Raw genomic sequence first — 17,220 nt, 5'->3', positions numbered from 1 at the left:
GCCAGATTTTGACAGTGAAGATTGAATGATAGTCCTATTATAACCCAATAAAGAGGCCTAAATCCAACTAAAATCTAATAATCTGCATGTGCATTATCGTCTACCGGTATTCCATACAGTATACATGCTCAAATGCACAACTTGCATCACCTCCTCACATATTCTCGTGCCATGTGCATAGACTAGACTTTGCCCGTTGCCGTACCATTGCTCTGCTACACCGAAATCATGAAATTCAGGGGTTGTTAGTACGCGTAAAATCCACTATACGCGAACGCGTCGACGCGATCTTTTACATATCAATATCCGACCCATGGAATTTTACAATTTACTCATCATTACAACTTCCTCAATTCTCTCAACTCCAAGTAAAACTCTTCGTGATTAATAAGAAAGAACACACTTGAATTGAGTTAGAGAGAGATATCGACACCTTCAATTATGCCTTCTGTTTTAGGAAAAAGAACCCGTAGCACAAGAGCAATAGCAGGTACGAAGGATCATTTCGCAGACATCTAAATAACAATCTAACCTTTATTCTACAGAGTTCAAAGTACCATCAACGCGTGCAAAACGACAAGCAAAAACAGAAATATACAATGATGAGAATGAAAATCCTTTCATTACTCGCAAGAGGCGCGATGAGGTCGCCGATTCCGATGACGATTGTATGGACATTGATGAATTGTCGGAATCTATACCTGTCAAGTCCTCGCCTGCGAAACATGGACTCGCGAGCAGAAAGATTGCATTACCAAAAAAAACATTGATAGAAGAAGCATCTAAAACGGTCCAAATCCCTACTCCTCAAACGCCTCGACATCGGGATGCGCTCTCCAAGAAAGTACAAGTCACCCCTCGACATCGTGTCACTGTTACTGGAAAGTCAATGACTCCTAGAACTCCAAGAACTCCTGTAACACCCAGTGGATCAATTGCGACTGTATATACTCAAGCTCGACAGATGTTCACACGGAGCTCAGAACCTGGACGACTTGTTGGAAGAGAGACTGAAAAGGGCGAGTTGAAAACTTTTGTACAAAATTGTGTCGACACAACAAGTGGAGGATGTATATATGTTAGCGGCCCTCCCGGAACTGGAAAGAGTGCTATGATCAACGAAGTTACGACGGAATATGAACAATCGACCACATTACACAAGACATATGTTAACTGTATGAGCATGAAAACCTCAAAGGATTTGTATGGTATACTGCTGGAGTCTTACTGTGGTGAGGAAGTGGTTTTGGACGGCGATGAAGAGAAGACTTTGCAGGATATGTTTGTTTCGAGGAAAAAGACGAAGGATGTCTACCTCATCACGCTGGACGAAATCGATCACATCCTCACCTTGGACCTGGAGATATTATACAAGCTGTTCGAATGGTCTTTACAGAAGTCATCGCGCCTGATTCTTATCGGAATTGCAAACGCATTGGATCTTACGGATCGTTTCTTACCAAGACTAAAGGCCCGGAATCTACAACCACAATTACTACCTTTTCTTCCATACACCGCATTACAGATCAAGACTGTCATCATGACACGCCTCAAGTCACTTGTTCCCGCAGATAGTGCGACTCCAAATTACGTACCATTTCTCCACCCAGCAGCCATTGAACTTTGCTCCCGAAAAGTAGCAAGCCAAACGGGAGATTTACGCAAAGCCTTCGACATTTGCCGAAGAGCAATCGATTTAATCGAGACCGAAACCAAGCAAAAGCACGAACAAGAACTCAAAGACAAGATTCTCCTCGATAGCCCTTCCAAACGAATTCTAGAAGACAACATCAATCTCTCCTCCATGACAAACACCCCCAGCAGAAATATCTTCCGTCCACGAACCCTAGCTCAATCCCTCGCAACCCTCACTGTGGAAACTGCCCCCCGTGCCAGTATCCAACACGTGAACAAGATCACCGCATCTACTTTCGGAAATGGCTCAACCCAACGTCTCAAAACCCTCAACCTCCAACAAAAAGCCGCTCTCTGCGCTCTCCTCGCCCTCGAATCACGCAATCGCTCTCAATCCTCCAATCTCCTCGCTACACCATCGAAATCCCATAACCTAGCCCCAACCATCAAACAATTGTATAACACATACAACATGCTCTGTACTCGAGACGCCATCTTACATCCTTTAACGAGCACGGAATTCCGAGATGTGGTTGGAAGTCTCGAGACGCTATCATTAGTCGCGCCGGTCGATGGAAGAAATGGTTCGTTTGTGTTGAATGGGGGAGTGAGAGCGAGAGGTAGACCCGGACGATTTGGTTTCGGTGTGGGAGTGGGAGATGAGAAGAGAGTGGCGAGTTGTGTTGGGGAGAAAGAGGTTGCGGCTGCGGTGGAGGGATTGGGCGCTGGGATTTTGAAAAGTATTTTGAATGGAGAGGGGTTGGATTAGTGGGTTTTGGTGCGGATTTGGGGTTTTTTGCATAGCGTTGCGTTACGTGGTTTGAGCGCCTTTTTTGGAAGATATGGTCTGATGAGGCATTTATTTGGAGTTGGTTGTTTCTTGTACTGTTGCATTGTTGCATAGGATGGGTCATGACGAAAATCACGCGGGGTTCGTGCATTATGGGTATGGGTATACGAGAGTAGTAGGATAGATGGATACTACTTGTTTGTATAGGTATAGATAGAAATAGGGTTACACATTCAATGAATAATTATATTATAATAAATTGTAGTCTAAGTTAGAGTTCCAAAATCATTGTGAGGGTCATTTTTGAGTGGTGATGGGTGATATTTTGTGATGGGCAAACGCATAGAATCCTGCTCTCACATCGATTGCAGAACACTCAATATAAATCCATTTCCTGGATATAATTTAAGCTTTGTAATTATCATTTCATATCATCCTCATGAACGAGTACTTTCAACTCTCAATTCATATTCCTCATAACCTCATTATCATTACCTAGCCCTCCCCCTCCCCCTCCCCTATCTCATTTCCCCCTCTCACTCCATCACTCACCCCCTCCTACTTTTCCCCCTGCTCCCCAGCCACCGCCTGCGTCCCCGCACCCAATCTCTTCCTACTCACGACCCTCAATCCCGCTCCCACCAAAACCAACGCCTCAAGACCCAACACCACCGCTAACGTAACCATTGCGCCAATTACCCCCGCTACCGCTTTCGACATTCCTCCATTTCCATTACTATTTCCCGAGGAGCCGGAGCCCGAGCCCGAGCTTGAAGACGATGAAGCGGTAGAAGACGCGCAATCTCCTGTTGATTCTCCGCATGCGGTACACCAGGCATCTTGATCTCCGATGGCGAATTTGTTCATTTCGTCTACGAAAGTGGTGTAAGGGAGAGTGAGTTCTGATTGGTTGAAGAGAGGGTAGGAATGGAGAGGGTTTTCGGAGGCGGTGCCGTTGGAGAAGTAGAAGCGGACGGAGATGTCGGAGGGAGAGGGGTAGGAGGTATTGGAGACGGTGGCGTTGGTGAGGAGTTCGAAGGTCATGGAGGAGGCGTAGTCGACGATGCCGGTGAAGTTTGGGGAGAGGGTGGAGAGTCCGGAAAGGCCGAAGAAGGAGAGGAAGGAGGCGTAGGCGCCGAATTGGATGGAGACGGGGACGGCGGATTTTCCGGTGATGGTGGTGTTGAGTTGTTGGAGACTGGCGTGTGTTAGTTGATTCGGTTAGGTTGTGGTGGGTTTGGAGATGATAGAGTAATAATCGTGTTGATTTGAGAATGACGGATGTGCACTTTCATCTGATGATCTTGAGTGAGGTATGATGAACTAAGAACTTACATCTGAGCTGCCAATGTAGATCCTGCAATTGCACGAATGGTATCCGAAGCATTATATGCGAGGTTGAACTCGTGAGTGTTGGCTAGGGCTAGCAATTGAGCCTGTGTCTCATCCGTGAGAAGATCCTCGGAAGGAATAGACGAATTGTGTATGGTAGAGACGTGAATGTAGTCATAAACTATATCTGTTAGCAATACACAAAGCATACTGGGGCAATTAGATCTTACTTGTGTATGCATTCTTGAAAGTATCCGTGCTGGAATTGAAAGTGGTGTTGATTACAGGGAGAAGGCTCTGATAAAAGCTCTTGGTTGAATTGAGTAGACTCGCATATTCTTCCGAATAGAAGTAGTTATTAGAGCTGGTAACAGCCATTCCACAACCACTGGAACCTTGAAGCCAGGACGAACTCTCGGAATTGGCACTGCTAGATGCTGTGGCAACAGCATTGACAGGAATGAGTTGAAAACCACCTAGCGGAGCTTCAACACTTGTACCATTGGCAAGTGTTTGACTTCCCAATGTTGCGCCAACAGGTGGGTATAAACCTTGAAGAAATCCGGCTGCAGAATTCTGAAGGACATTATCGACTGGTGCTTGAACATTCAATTGAGAGACCTTGGCTATGTCCGAACTGATTTTGTAAAGAGGAGAGGAGGCGTTGGAATCGATATATCTATTTCGATAATAATTACCCGAAGCATAAACTTGAGCATAACCAAGATCTGTCAAAGATGTGGGAGCATAGGATTTTGTAGTACGATCTCCATGACGATGGAAGATATAAACACCCAAAACCGTTTCTGATGTAGATTCTTGAGCTTGAATCAAGGGCAGAAGTGCAGAAATAAAAAGAGCTTGCTTGGCCAACATCTTGAAGGTTCAATCACACAGGGTGACTATTACACTGACAAGTCACGCTCGAAACAGATGTTAATAATGCTTCAAAAGAAAAGCAGAGAGATTGAAAATATGAGTGACTGCTGGACTAACACCATGTATATATTTACTACATATCTGCACGTAGTCGGCCATATGCATCCGTCAGACCTTCCTTATCTTTCAACCACATCTACTCGCAGATGTCTGTGTTATACCGGAGATGCATGGATATTTTGGCAATCATAAAGCTACAGAGCAACCAGAAGGTGTGGTTAATATCCTCATTCCCATTAGTCTCCCGAGGTGATGAACCAATCATTTCCAATATCTATCGTTTGGTTTTGGAGGGGTATCAGCGAAAGATCCACTCCCACTTTTCCCCTCACTAGAAATTATTAGCTCTTCACCTACTCGATTTATCAACTATCAGATCTTTCTGATTATCACATTCCATTCGAGACTAGATGGAAAAACTTACTCAAATAAGCCCGGGACAAATACTACTGTCCAAATATCGTGTACAAGAAAACGAAGATTTGAGATTTGTCAACAGAACAGGAAAATTATATCACACGGAGCCCGCCTACGCCTTTTGTTGACAAGCGGGGCGTCGGATTATTTGAATGCCTCCGTAGTTCTAGATTTATCCCATCTTTCTATCCACAAGGCCTCGGCCAAACAAGGCAATGATAGCTTGGAGCTTTTGAATAGTTCCCGTTACCTTATATAAAGCTTTGAAATCGCGCCGATTGGTTGCGGATACAAGCTTTTAGGAAAGGAACTACTCGCGTTAGGCAATGTCCGATATACAGCGATCTAATTTGATGGCTGATTTATGTAATTATTCTATATGACCAAGAAAGAGCATCGCGCAGCTCGCTGAAGTATTATAACATGTTCCCAGTAAATCAATGGATATCCTCCCTCACTATGATTTGTTTAACGCCGAAATCACATGGTATCTCTCGCACATAAACTCTCTTATGATAGAAACTCCCAGTCCACCCGCATTACCATAAACTCCCTGTAGTCGAACTAACATATTGTCTTGTATACTCGTTTCCACTTGGGCCATCCGGCCTTTTCTGCTCGTTCCTCTGCTATTAAGGCTGGTAAGTCTAGACCGCGCATTCCGGTCTTTAGATCCATATCCTTGGATCTCATCACAGAAGTTCTATACCAAAATTTGTATCCCACATAGAATACAATTACGATGGGTGCGGCCAGATATGCTAGGAAGAAGCTTTCACATTGCTCGAGTGCCGTCATTTGCTGATAGCCTGTAGGCCATGCCCCAGTCCAAAATTGTGCGATAAGAATCAGGACATTGAATAAAAATCCAATCCACGAGCCGATGACGCCTGGCTGCGAACGAAAAGCTAACTCGTCCAGGCTATGACCCTGTAATCCCCAAGCCCGTCGAAAACGGATATGGGCAAGGCAAATAGATCCCCAAGTAAATATTGAGGAAAGTCCAGACAGTGCTAGCATCCAATCCAGAACTATGGCCTGAGCACCGGAATCCGCTGCATAGGCAAGGAACCCAAGAGCCGATGATACACCAATAGCTACAATAGGACGTCCTTTACGATCAACATAGGCCAAAATCTTAGGAGCTTGCCCCTGATCTGCTAATGCCGCAAGAGTCCGAGAAGATCCGAATATTGACGAGTTGCCCACAGATAGTACAGCAATAAGGATGACTGCATTCATCACAGAAGGAAGTACCGTAATTCCAGCGTTTTGAATAGAAATAACGAAGGGACTTGCAGCGGTATTCGCATTTCCAGCAGCAAGCAATCTTTGGTCGGTATAGGGGACGAGAAGTCCAACGAGAGTAAGCGAGACAATATAGAAAAGAGTGATACGCCAGAATACTTGCTTCACGGCCTTTGGCAATGACTTTCTGGGGTTCTGAGTTTCAGCGGCAGCAAGCCCCACCAATTCAGTGCCAGCAAAAGCAAATGCTGCAGTGACAAAAACACTACACATGCCTTTGAATCCGTTGTTGAATGCGCCCGGATCACTCCACAACGTACCAGCTACATAACCTTCTTCAAGGCTACCGCCGCAGTTGAGGATTATGGCCAAAAGTCTATTGATAAAATCAGCTCTTTTTTCTGTTGAAACATCCATGAATTCTCCGAAAAAGCGTAAAGAAAAAATGATGGCCAGAACGTAGATCGAATATAACGACGGTTAGACTTACATATATCCTATAATAGCCACAACTTTGACGATAGCAAAGAAAAATTCCGCTTCTCCATACCCTTTCACTCCAAACATATTTATGCCAATAATTGTGAAGAGAAATACTGTGACAAATATAGCGTGATCGTATCGCTGTTGTATATCCCAAAAGTCGATTGTGATAGATGCCGCAATAATTTCTAATGGAAGAACCACAAGCCATTGCATTGCATAATTCTGTTTGCTAGGAGTTAGTATTTTATGCTAGTCTCCATATTATCTGTGGGTTCTCATACCCATCCCATAGCAAATCCCCAAGCCTGTAAAACACGCAATTAATTAATGTCTTTCCCGTTATATCAATGGATGAACTTGCCGGATCCAAGAATCGAGTCGAGTAGGCCGAAAATGACCCTGAAACGGGAAACAGAACGGCCATTTCACCCAAGGCATGCACCGTACAATATAGCATGAGCCCGATGAGTGTAAAGCATATAATAAGTGATGCAGGTCCACCAGTTGCGAGAGATTTGCCCGATGCAACGAAAAGTCCGGTACCTGTCCATAAGACGACTCAGTAACAGCCCCTTAAATCACTCGGCGCGTCAAGCAACTAACCTATTGAACCTCCAATCGCGATCATTTGCAGATGCCTCCCTTTCAATCTTCGTGCAAGAGGAGAATTGGCCGTTGCTTGCGCGGCCATTTCGGCATGGAATACTCTCCCATTTGCGCCTACCACACCCGCCGGGGTCATAGTAAGACTTGGATCTCTTCGAAAGCTGTCTACAAAGCGACGCCCCATTCCATATTTTATTTGACTTATTTCTTCGTAGCTTGGTTCACCGCGTCCGCTACTATGGTCCGGAGTTGTGGATTGGTCTTTATCGGGGTAAACCGAACCCTTTTCAATATCGTTCATCCTGAAACTATTCATCTTGATGATTTCGAGTTTTGATGTGTATGTAGTCTAGGAGATGTCGACAGCCTATATTAGGAATGATGCTCGTCGATCTAGATCTACCGCACCAAGATTGCCGGTGAGGCTGAGTTGTCTCGAATAATCAAGAGAGTAACTGTTGTAGCTCTCAGCCGGTTGGCTAGAGCTCAAAGGTTGTGCAAGTGATAATGTATGGCATATTTTCCAATAATTTCCAACATCGTGTTTCATGCTGTGAGTATGAAAGTTGGTTAAGAGAGTTTGTGGAGGAAGAAGATGAAGTTGTGAGCCCGGAAGGCACAGCTATCTCGGAGAGTAAAAGGCTTATCTTTTGCATGAGATTGCTCGAAGTGATTAGACGTGATTGGACGTGATGAGCTTGATTTGGGGTATGGGGGCGCTAGGGCTTGTGGAGCTATCATGGTAGTGGGATGAACTTCATCAATTGCAAGCTGATTGCCACAAACATGCCGAAGAAAGCAGAAGAAAGAAAAGCATCAACGAACATCAAACGCTTCAAAATGGCACATGGCATACGGCATTCTATTGATGTATCACCATCGTTGCCAAGTAGGTAAAATAGGGGTACAATATCTCAACTTCTGGGCAACGCTTGGTGTTCGACCTGTAAAACTATTGGTACAACGACGGCCCCGTCAGCTGGACGGTGGATATGGGTTGTCACACATCCCGCTCTCCATCCTCGATATAGTCCATAGAGGTTGGGGCTGAAAACCATGGAATTGTTGACTTTGAGAGTCTTTCTTGCGTCTAGAAGTTCGACGCTTAAATAATTTTTATTTATTTGAAAACTTCCGATTCGATCAGCCAGCTGTCAAAGTTGCATCAGTGAAGTGCCGGCCACATGTCTGTGTATTATTTAAGTTTGAGATTTAAATTTGAGAGATTAATCTTCTGTGCTTTGGTATTGCGCTACTTACGGAGTAGAGCAATGGCTCGCAATTTTTTCCTTGAGTAGTAAATTGATTATCAGAGGCAATAACGTTTTCAATTGTAGACCTTTATATGGAGGATGTGAAATGTTCAATTCAAGGTGCAATGCAATGTATTCGTTGTAAACCATTGGAATGCAACTAGACAGAATGTTTCGTCGCAAAAACAATAATGGTATCTATATTTAGATTGTTCAAATCCGCAAGTAATAATAAGAAAGGCATACAAAAGCCTATATCTAGATGCGATAAAAATACAACGAATTTACATAGTCATCATCCATTATATAGGTACAATTTTGCTTTTTTAACTTCATGTCGCACCACTTTTCAACTCCTGAACTTCGACTTCCTTTACTTCGGGCTCTTTCTTTGGTTCTGGTAAGATCTTTCCGTCTGGCCCCCTGGGCTTTCTCTTCCATCCAGTCGACAACAATGGGCCCATCTTGAATCGTGGGAAGGCATGCGCTTCCGTGTTAATAACTATTTGGTCTAAGGGGAGAAGATCATTTGGCGAGAAAAGAAGATAAAAATATTTCAAAGTTTCCGCCTTTATAAAGTCAGCAAATTTTCAATGGCAAGCGGATATAGGGTGTACTTACAAGCCAGAAACTCTCCATGTTATCCTTGGTTTGCGCAGGTAGAACATTGGCATTAGAGAGACTCGTGAATCCACCACCTTCGCCAACAGCTGTGTGGTTCATGAAGGACCTAAACATTTCCCATCCCCATTCTCTGTACATCTCCTCTCCTGTGATACGCCACATATAGAACAATGTCTCGATAGTTTCCGGCCTCTGGAGATTGTGGTTATCGTTGTTCTTTATAATGAAGTCCTTGCGCCACTCTTGATTCTCCGGATCATCAAAATCTGTAGGCGCTTGATGTGGTGCATCTTCTGGCAATGGTGGATCATCAATGTTGAAATGTGTGATTTCAGGGGCAAGCCCGGTTGCCATCACCTTGTACATTCCCCAGCAAGTGTGCGTCAATTCTCTTGCTAATTTCATCTCTTCATCCTTCTTCGCGCTCCAGCTTGGTAGCTTACGTGCTTCAGCCTCCGTAATGCCACCAGTAGCACCTAGAGCAATTGTTCCACCCATAAAGCATACCAAATGATCCATCTTTGGCGAAAGAGAGCCACCCAGACCCTCAGGTCGCTCAGCAACAACAGTAAATTTTGAAGGGCTAGAGTATGTAATGAGATGCTTCCGAACTCCCTTCAGTGCCTCGTCCCATAATTCTTCATAGATAGGCTCTTCTTTTGAAGTTTGAAGATATTGCTTGATCAAATATTCGTAATATGAATCGCCACGGCTGCCAAGACGAATATTGCTTCCACGGAAGTTTCCAGTGTTGGCGTATATGTAGATTGGCAAGAGTCCATCCTCCATGCCATTATCATCAATAACCTTCATCACCTTCTCAGCCTTTTCCCAGTATTCAGTCTCTCCAGTAAGTTTGGTAAGATATTTCAGTTCCAACTGTAACGTTGCTGCCTCTGCTGTGGATGAGGCCCCACCGTCATCATGAGATGGAACACCTTTGGTGGTCTTGAGATTAACGCTGGCGAATGGTATTCCAGAGGGAGATTCAAAGGCGCCAAGCAAACGATCAGCTAAATCCCTTGACTTTTCCAGATATAAATCCTCCCCTGAAGCTCCTTCATCATCCTCGGCCAATGGAGCTAAGTGTGGATACTCGGTGGAGAGATAATGGGCGGATAGAAGACCTCCAAGCATGCGAATTGTAGTTTCGAACGTGTTGACTTCTTGATCTTGGTCGTAGTCCAGTGAAGTTGTAATCCATTCCCTTGCATGCTGCACCCTGCTCGTCAAATTCATCAATATCATTGTATCCAAAGCGTCCACAATTATCCAGCCCATTCCTTTCGGTGTCATTTGCTTCCCATGTTTTGAAATTGGATGAAACTCGTCATAGCCCCATGCATATCGCTCATACGCATCCCAACTTAAAGTAAAAGCTTCCTTGACCCTTTCCCTTCGATCTAGCCAGTCGATTGAGTTAGGTGCCTTTTCTGGCCGCTGTAGCCATGTCCATCTGTCCGTCGATTTCTTTTTCGTCTCGTCACTGGATCTAAAGAACCCTAGAAAGTATAGCACACAAAACACAAATGCGATGGACCCAAATATGATGCGCCGCCGTTTGTAAAGAGGTTGTGCTCTCCTGGAGGAGGCATATGAATACGGCTTGTCTTTGTACATCGGCAGATCCCTATTTTCTCCAAGAAGGTTTCCAACTCGATCTTGTATGCCGCTAATTACTCCTCCACTCGTATGTGCCGTCGATGATCTCGCGGTCATGCCAGAGGCTGCCCAAGCTTTGTTTTCCAAATTGCGCTGAGGATCTGTAAAAGAGGGGACGTTTTTTGGTATAGAAAAAGTGGACATCTCTTCGACAGCTTGCTTCCCAGACTCATAAGCTTGCTCGCCTGCTTCTTTGACTCTCTGAGTGATATTTGAAGCAGCTTGTGTCGCAGTGCCTCGAAGGATGTTGAATGCTGGAGAGCGGCGTAGATTGAAGGGGTCGCGACTGTTCATGGAAACTTCAAAATCATTTCATTACTAGAAGGCGCGACTATAAGCAAACACTAAGATACAAAAAACTTAAAATATTTGAAGGTTATTATTAGGTGTCATTTCGAAATGAGGAGGCTTAAGAGTTATGAATTCTACTCTGTAGAGAACAGTACACGTAAGGCGTACTTACCGAGCCTTGGAAGCAATTACAGGCTTTATTTACAGCCTTATATTGTACCCCGGTGTGTCCTACCTGTTAGATTGGCATCTCCAAGTTCATCTTGAACCATCAAATCTGTTCAATACTTCTGATTGACGTTGGAAATGGAGATTTGTGTCTATACCCAGTATGTTTGGGCAACCATCATCGGAAATTTGTGTAGGCTCTGATAAATCTACGAAGAGTAATTCGGGAGCATACCTGGCGACAGATATCTGGGGAGCTTCAGTGGGTAGATACCGAAAAGCAAAGCTACCCCTGACCACTGTTTTAAACTGGGGTAACTAATGAGAATAGCTAGAATCACCAGTGACCAGAGCTTATAAGTTCGTCTACCGAGCCAGCGAGCCTAGCACTGTAGCTGGTAGGTATCTGACCGTTCCGAAGGATGAGCTACAAAAGATACAATGTTATAAATTATCACAACTAAAAATTTCTACTATGGAATCTGCAAAAGCTACAGCGTGAATTTATTTTCAAATTAACACTTGAAGAGAGTTCTTCTGGACGGGATTTACTCGGGATTCAATAAATATTTATGAACCACCTACATACAGAAAGCACAGCAGACACGGGTCTTACACCAATATTAATTTGTGGGTTGAATATTTTGACCCTCTAGCCAGTGCTAAGCCAGTCATGATGGCAACACATCGCCATGAGTATCGTCAGTGGCCATTTCTTACGGAAGAAGAGTTTGAGCTCGCCTGCGCGTTTCTTGATCGAAGATATTGTCGAGCATCATTAGGGCCCGCAAGGAAGAACCTCAAGCTGTCCATGGGACGTACAGCAACTACTGGGTCATGCTATATTGAAATCATTCGATTGATTCATCCACCACAAGATGATGATGATCTATTACTTGCTCTTCGCAATTTGAGTAGTGGTTATGCTCCAAGTTCTGCTCCGAGTCAAGAGGTGGATATGATGGATGAGGATGAAGACGACGTTAGTGACTCTCTTCATTTCTGTTGATACTACATGAAGGTTTAGACTTATTGACATGGTATAGGAGGTACTGCGTATAAACAAGTCTTCGACACTGGGGAGTGATGCCATCTCCCGATACAGTCTATATTCTCACCAGCCTTACGTTACTTATGAGATTCACCTACATCCCACTTATAGAATACCGACTTTGTGGTTTACGCTTCACGAGTTACCAAATGATGAGCCTGCGTTTGACATAAATACTGTTTATCGACATCTCGTACCAGAAGAGTACAAGAGTGAACTTCGAGCAATGGGAGTTATGGGTGGAATTTCCGCTGCTGTAAGTCGCTAATTTTGCTACGAAAATACATCCTAACTAGGTTTTAGCCGCACCCCATCACAGATGTACCGGCATTCTTCATTCATCCATGTCAAACCAGAGAGGCAATGGAGAAATTCGACTGCCCGGCAAGTAATTATTTGATGGTATGGCTTGGCTTGATAGGTGGTTGTGTGGGGCTATGGATGCCTCATGAAATAGCTCAGGAAGACCTGTAGAAAAGAGCTTTTGACGTTCTGTTTCCTCAAAGAGTTTCGTCTCCACTGAGCATATAATACATGGATCCAGGATATCACATAGATATTGAAGCTTCATGTTTGCTCTGTGGACATGCACCGACAAAACCAATCACACGATTGAAACATTACCAGCTAGGTATGTATACTTGTGTTGCATCGGAAATACAAAATGGTTCACACGCCATATCTGACATGTCATTAGAGGTCGATGTACTTCATATGCGAATTGTATAGGAGCCGTGGCCCTTTAGATCAATTTTAGTCGATAACCGTGTGACCAATGCCAATACGCCTCTAACCAATCCCCAACGCCTTTTCAATGCAATATCATCAGTCGCTAATCATCATCACTGTCCTCCTCCATTGCAACATCTCCTTCACTATCTTCTTCCTCCTCTTCATCCCGACGTCTTTTTTGTCCAGCAACACTTGCACTTGGGCTTGTTGCATCTTCCATAGCGTGATCAGAAGCAGGAGCTGGAACCTGGAGAGTTGATGGCGGTGGTGGGGGAGGTAAATTGCTCGTAGTGGTAGCTGCGGAAGGCGGCGCATTGAAAATGCTTTGCTGCAATTCTGTGGCCACGACTGAAGCCGCTGCTGCAGACGGCATACGGAAAGTACCGTCCAGCTTGGCAATGGTGTCTGACTTTGATTTGGCATATTGGATATTCTAGTAAGGTGATTGTCAGCCCTTAATCATTTCAAGTAGACGAGCAATAGAATTGTAGGATTCCCAACTAACCATTTCACGTCCAAGAAACTCAAATCCTTGTAATGCTCTCATAGCCTGAGTCGCGGTCTGGATATCTCTATACACCACATGTGCTTGACCCCTCATCTTCATTGACTTAAGAGCTATGACATCGAGGACTGGACCGTAAGTCGAGCATAATGTGTAGAGCTCTCTTCGTAAATCATCTTTCTGAATCTTCGACGAAGGTAAATTGGTAATGTAAAGGGTTTGATTAGGAGGGAATGATTTCCTCACTGGGACAGGTTTTACTGCGGTACTCATTCTGTCGTTACTCGAAAAACAGTCGCGTCTTGAATTTGGGGTGCTTCCAGCATATATCAATATAGATATAAATTTCGAGAGTCTGCCTTTCGCAGCCTTGCGCTAGCTTAAAGTGGTTAGTAATCCGACGTGTAGGGAGTACCCGCCCCACGTTCAAGCAAGCATCTCTCGTCCATGCGGTAATGCCAACATAAGTACATATTTACAGTGATAGTAGAGAGCTCCTCCTATCAAGAAGCAACAAAATGCCTGGTCCAGAAGTTCATCACCTTTTCCATCATCCTATTGCGGATCACTCGTTCTCTGCCGATAGACAGACATTGGCTGTAGCACGCGACACCAGTGTCGAGCTCTACGGACGAGACGGTAAGGGATTCAAGCTCAAGGACGAATTGAAAGGTCATGACAAGACCGTCACCAGTGTTGATATAGCTCCTAACAGTGGCAGAATTGTAACATGCTCCCAAGGTTTGTACCCATATCTTTCCGGTTTAAATTTAACAACTCTGATAATATTGGGCCAGACCGCAATGCTTTGGTTTGGGAACCATCTCCCACTGGCTATAAACCTACTCTCGTCCTTCTCCGAATCAATCGTGCGGCCACATTTGTTCGATGGTCCCCCTCCGAAACGAAGTTCGCCGTTGGATCCGGTGCAAGGGTGATTGCTATCTGTTACTTTGAAGAGGAGAACGACTGGTGGGTTTCGAAACACATCAAGAAGCCTATCCGTAGCACCATCACAACTGTCGCATGGCACCCAAATTCCGTTCTCCTAGCTGCCGGTTCTACCGATGCCCATGCGAGAGTATTTTCGAGTTTCATTAAGGGAGTTGATGCTAGGCCAGAACCTGGAGTCTGGGGAGAACGTCTGCCGTTCAACACCGTCTGCGGAGAGTATCTCAACAATTCTGCTGGATGGGTTCACGCAGTATCGTTCTCACCGAGCGGAAATGCTTTGGCCTTTGCTGCGCACGACAGCAGCATCACAGTGGTATACCCCAATGGCGCAGACCAACCTCCAAAGGCTGTTGTCAGTGTCAGCACACAGCTTCTCCCCTTTATGAGTTTGATTTGGAATGGCGAAGCCGAGATCATTGCGGCAGGCTATGACTGTGAGGCATTCCGATTTGGTGGTAGCGAAGGAGGCTGGCAACTCACTGGTTCCCTGGAATCAAAAGGGGGCCCGGTCAAGGATGTTGGAGAGGAGAGTGCTTTCAATATGTTCAAGCAAATGGACTTGAAAGGAAAAGTCAAGGATGATACACAATTGACAACTGTGCATCAAAACACCATTAGCACTATCCGCGTCTATGAAGGTTCGGAAAGTGGTGTCAGTAAATTCACTAGTAAGTGCTCTTTTAATCAATATCTTTAAAGGAGAAACTAATTGTTTTTAGCGAGTGGTGTTGATGGAAGAATTGTTATTTGGAACGCTTAGAATAGAGTTGAATAGAAGCACTGACGAGTTTCGCAACTTTGTGTACAAAGCCCCAGCATGCAACGCGGTGGCTCTTTGCCGTTCCTTACTTTCCATGCAGAATATAATATATTACAAGACCTATTTCAATTATCCCAGAGAACAGTCCAGCTAAGTATAATTCCTTCGAGAATCACACCATGTTTCGTTGTAATTGTTGCCCTTAGAGAAACCAGACCTTATCTCTCTCATACCCTCCTTTGAAAATTTGACAATATTCATTGCCACCTTCCATTCGTACCATCTCTGCCCTGGTGAAAATTTCTCTACGTCATGGATTTTAACAACGATGAGAGATCTAAAGTTTTTTATCCTTTTGAGATTAATTTATTACGTCACTCCCGGAGTTTTGGAGGGATTGAAAACGGGATCAATAATCCTATGCACCTATCTAATCAAGCAATTCCTCATCCTCCTCTTGCGTCTGGCAGTCAGATGGCTTCGGTGATGGGAAATCCTAGCGCTGAGAGAGGTAAGCTCTTCCAAGGCGAAAGTAGGGCGTCTTTTGGGTATGTATTGCAGGAACCCCCTCCAGCCATTGAGGCGACGATTGATCCTGATCCGGATTGTCTGATGACCACACCTGTCTCGAGCCGACAAAACTCTCAGGCCCTACTAGACGCGGGTTACTGTCGATGCCAAGGAAGTTCTCGTACAACTGACATCCACGCTGGACATTCACGTGCCCTGCCTCTACGCCATGTTTCTGGCAGTTGTCTTCCCACTATTGCTATGATGCTAAATAACTCACCATCAGACTGGGCCCCCATACATACCATGGCGACTTACACAGCGTCTAAATCAACACTGGACGATAGGATGTCCATTTCGAATGCCTCAGATAGTACAATTGTTGCACCTGTATCAATTCCCGAGCAGCGCTACTTCCTCTTGAATACCCTCTATCAAATATGCCTAGATGCTACCACCACTTACATTCGTGCTCTCCCAAATGCCTCTTATATCGGTCTCAGATACGAACGAACTCGTTCGTATGCCCATCGATATCATCCATACCGTGGTAAAGGACGAGAAAGATCATACAATGATGACCATTCCAAGACTCTCATGGACAATATCGAAGTAATCAGTACATTTCTATGGAGAAAGGCCAGAAGAGATCAGATGGCACCTCATCGAGCGGAATCGGATGCGGCCATGGATATGCACAATCTTTATAAATGGGGAGAAAGCTTGGTCGAGGGTATAGAAGAAAGAGCCAGGACTGAGGGAGCGCGAACTGCAGTATTGAATGCGGCTTTGGCAATGTGTGAGTGGTTGAGGATTGCGGAAGCTTGCACTTTATGTAAAGAGATTGAAGGGGAGCTGAGAGGTCTTGCAAATTTAGAAGTGGAACGCGCGAGTGAGAAAGAGGGCGAGGATGGTGATATTCTCTAAAGATTGTGTAACTCGGAATTCGATGGGAGTTCAGCTAGGTATGTCCTATGCGATTTATCAATATTGAACGCAGATAGCACATGATATTCTCGTCCAATTGAATCCAGTCCAGGAACCCAATTGAGCACTTGAAAACACACAATTGACATTATGTTAACATATGATCTTAATGTAACCTGTAACACAGAACGTCGAGATGATGGAACATGATAACCTTATAGCAGTGCGCCTCAATATAACGCAATGCAGCTGTGACCTATTCCTATATCTAAGAAGCCCTTCTTGAGCGGGAAGCCATTTGGTGATCGAAAGAACTGAAAGCCAGTACCC

At 44.6% G+C, this 17,220-nt stretch overlaps 8 protein-coding genes across 8 annotated transcripts; 4 read left to right on the top strand and 4 right to left on the bottom strand.

The window, feature by feature from the left end:
• Window positions 1–441: 441 nt before the first annotated feature.
• Window positions 442–2,404, top strand: EAF01_006158 (uncharacterized protein; the record flags this gene model as incomplete). Its single annotated transcript, XM_038914412.1, has 2 exons — window positions 442–490; window positions 546–2,404. The coding sequence occupies 2 exons, from the start codon at window positions 442–444 to the stop codon at window positions 2,402–2,404; spliced, it is 1,908 nt and encodes a 635-aa protein (XP_038770861.1).
• A 579-nt stretch (window positions 2,405–2,983) lies between these two features.
• On the bottom strand, window positions 2,984–4,633 carry EAF01_006157 (uncharacterized protein; the record flags this gene model as incomplete). The annotated part of the gene is made up of 3 exons (XM_038914411.1): window positions 2,984–3,623; window positions 3,761–3,938; window positions 3,988–4,633. 3 exons carry the CDS (start codon window positions 4,631–4,633, stop codon window positions 2,984–2,986), a joined length of 1,464 nt encoding a protein of 487 aa, XP_038770860.1.
• Window positions 4,634–5,677: 1,044 nt separating this feature from the next.
• EAF01_006156 (uncharacterized protein) lies at window positions 5,678–7,769 on the bottom strand (the record flags this gene model as incomplete). The annotated part of the gene is made up of 5 exons (XM_038914410.1): window positions 5,678–6,737; window positions 6,852–7,069; window positions 7,129–7,152; window positions 7,209–7,390; window positions 7,451–7,769. 5 exons carry the CDS (start codon window positions 7,767–7,769, stop codon window positions 5,678–5,680), a joined length of 1,803 nt encoding a protein of 600 aa, XP_038770859.1.
• A 1,269-nt stretch (window positions 7,770–9,038) lies between these two features.
• EAF01_006155 (uncharacterized protein) lies at window positions 9,039–11,286 on the bottom strand (the record flags this gene model as incomplete). Its single annotated transcript, XM_038914409.1, has 2 exons — window positions 9,039–9,275; window positions 9,328–11,286. 2 exons carry the CDS (start codon window positions 11,284–11,286, stop codon window positions 9,039–9,041), a joined length of 2,196 nt encoding a protein of 731 aa, XP_038770858.1.
• Window positions 11,287–11,499: 213 nt separating this feature from the next.
• EAF01_006154 (uncharacterized protein) lies at window positions 11,500–13,133 on the top strand. The gene is made up of 3 exons (XM_038914408.1): window positions 11,500–12,433; window positions 12,498–12,758; window positions 12,806–13,133. Exons 1-3 carry the CDS (start codon window positions 12,125–12,127, stop codon window positions 12,974–12,976), a joined length of 741 nt encoding a protein of 246 aa, XP_038770857.1. The 5' UTR covers window positions 11,500–12,124; the 3' UTR covers window positions 12,977–13,133.
• A 201-nt stretch (window positions 13,134–13,334) lies between these two features.
• EAF01_006153 (uncharacterized protein) lies at window positions 13,335–14,012 on the bottom strand (the record flags this gene model as incomplete). The annotated part of the gene is made up of 2 exons (XM_038914407.1): window positions 13,335–13,667; window positions 13,740–14,012. The coding sequence occupies 2 exons, from the start codon at window positions 14,010–14,012 to the stop codon at window positions 13,335–13,337; spliced, it is 606 nt and encodes a 201-aa protein (XP_038770856.1).
• A 186-nt stretch (window positions 14,013–14,198) lies between these two features.
• Window positions 14,199–15,655, top strand: EAF01_006152 (uncharacterized protein). The gene is made up of 3 exons (XM_038914406.1): window positions 14,199–14,480; window positions 14,537–15,361; window positions 15,413–15,655. Exons 1-3 carry the CDS (start codon window positions 14,258–14,260, stop codon window positions 15,451–15,453), a joined length of 1,089 nt encoding a protein of 362 aa, XP_038770855.1. The 5' UTR covers window positions 14,199–14,257; the 3' UTR covers window positions 15,454–15,655.
• Window positions 15,656–15,765: 110 nt separating this feature from the next.
• Window positions 15,766–16,890, top strand: EAF01_006151 (uncharacterized protein; the record flags this gene model as incomplete). Its single annotated transcript, XM_038914405.1, has 1 exon — window positions 15,766–16,890. The coding sequence occupies one exon, from the start codon at window positions 15,766–15,768 to the stop codon at window positions 16,888–16,890; it is 1,125 nt and encodes a 374-aa protein (XP_038770854.1).
• Window positions 16,891–17,220: the final 330 nt, after the last annotated feature.

Source organism: Botrytis porri, assembly GCF_014898465.1.
Source record: "Botrytis porri strain MUCL 3234 chromosome Unknown BPOR_007, whole genome shotgun sequence".
Classification (NCBI taxonomy): Eukaryota; Fungi; Ascomycota; class Leotiomycetes; order Helotiales; family Sclerotiniaceae; genus Botrytis; species Botrytis porri.
This window is presented reverse-complemented; position numbering and strand designations above follow the sequence as displayed.

Bases quoted from the DNA above. Each gene is read 5' to 3' on its own strand.
- EAF01_006152 (XM_038914406.1), top strand. From the start codon at position 14,258: ATGCCTGGTCCAGAAGTTCATCACCTTTTCCATCATCCTATTGCGGAT. The intron at 14,481-14,536 runs GTTTGTACCCAT...ATATTGGGCCAG, and splicing joins AATTGTAACATGCTCCCAAG to ACCGCAATGCTTTGGTTTGG. The intron at 15,362-15,412 runs GTAAGTGCTCTT...AATTGTTTTTAG, and splicing joins TGGTGTCAGTAAATTCACTA to CGAGTGGTGTTGATGGAAGA.
- EAF01_006154 (XM_038914408.1), top strand. From the start codon at position 12,125: ATGATGGCAACACATCGCCATGAGTATCGTCAGTGGCCATTTCTTACG. The intron at 12,434-12,497 runs GTTAGTGACTCT...GACATGGTATAG, and splicing joins TGGATGAGGATGAAGACGAC to GAGGTACTGCGTATAAACAA. The intron at 12,759-12,805 runs GTAAGTCGCTAA...ACTAGGTTTTAG, and splicing joins TGGGTGGAATTTCCGCTGCT to CCGCACCCCATCACAGATGT.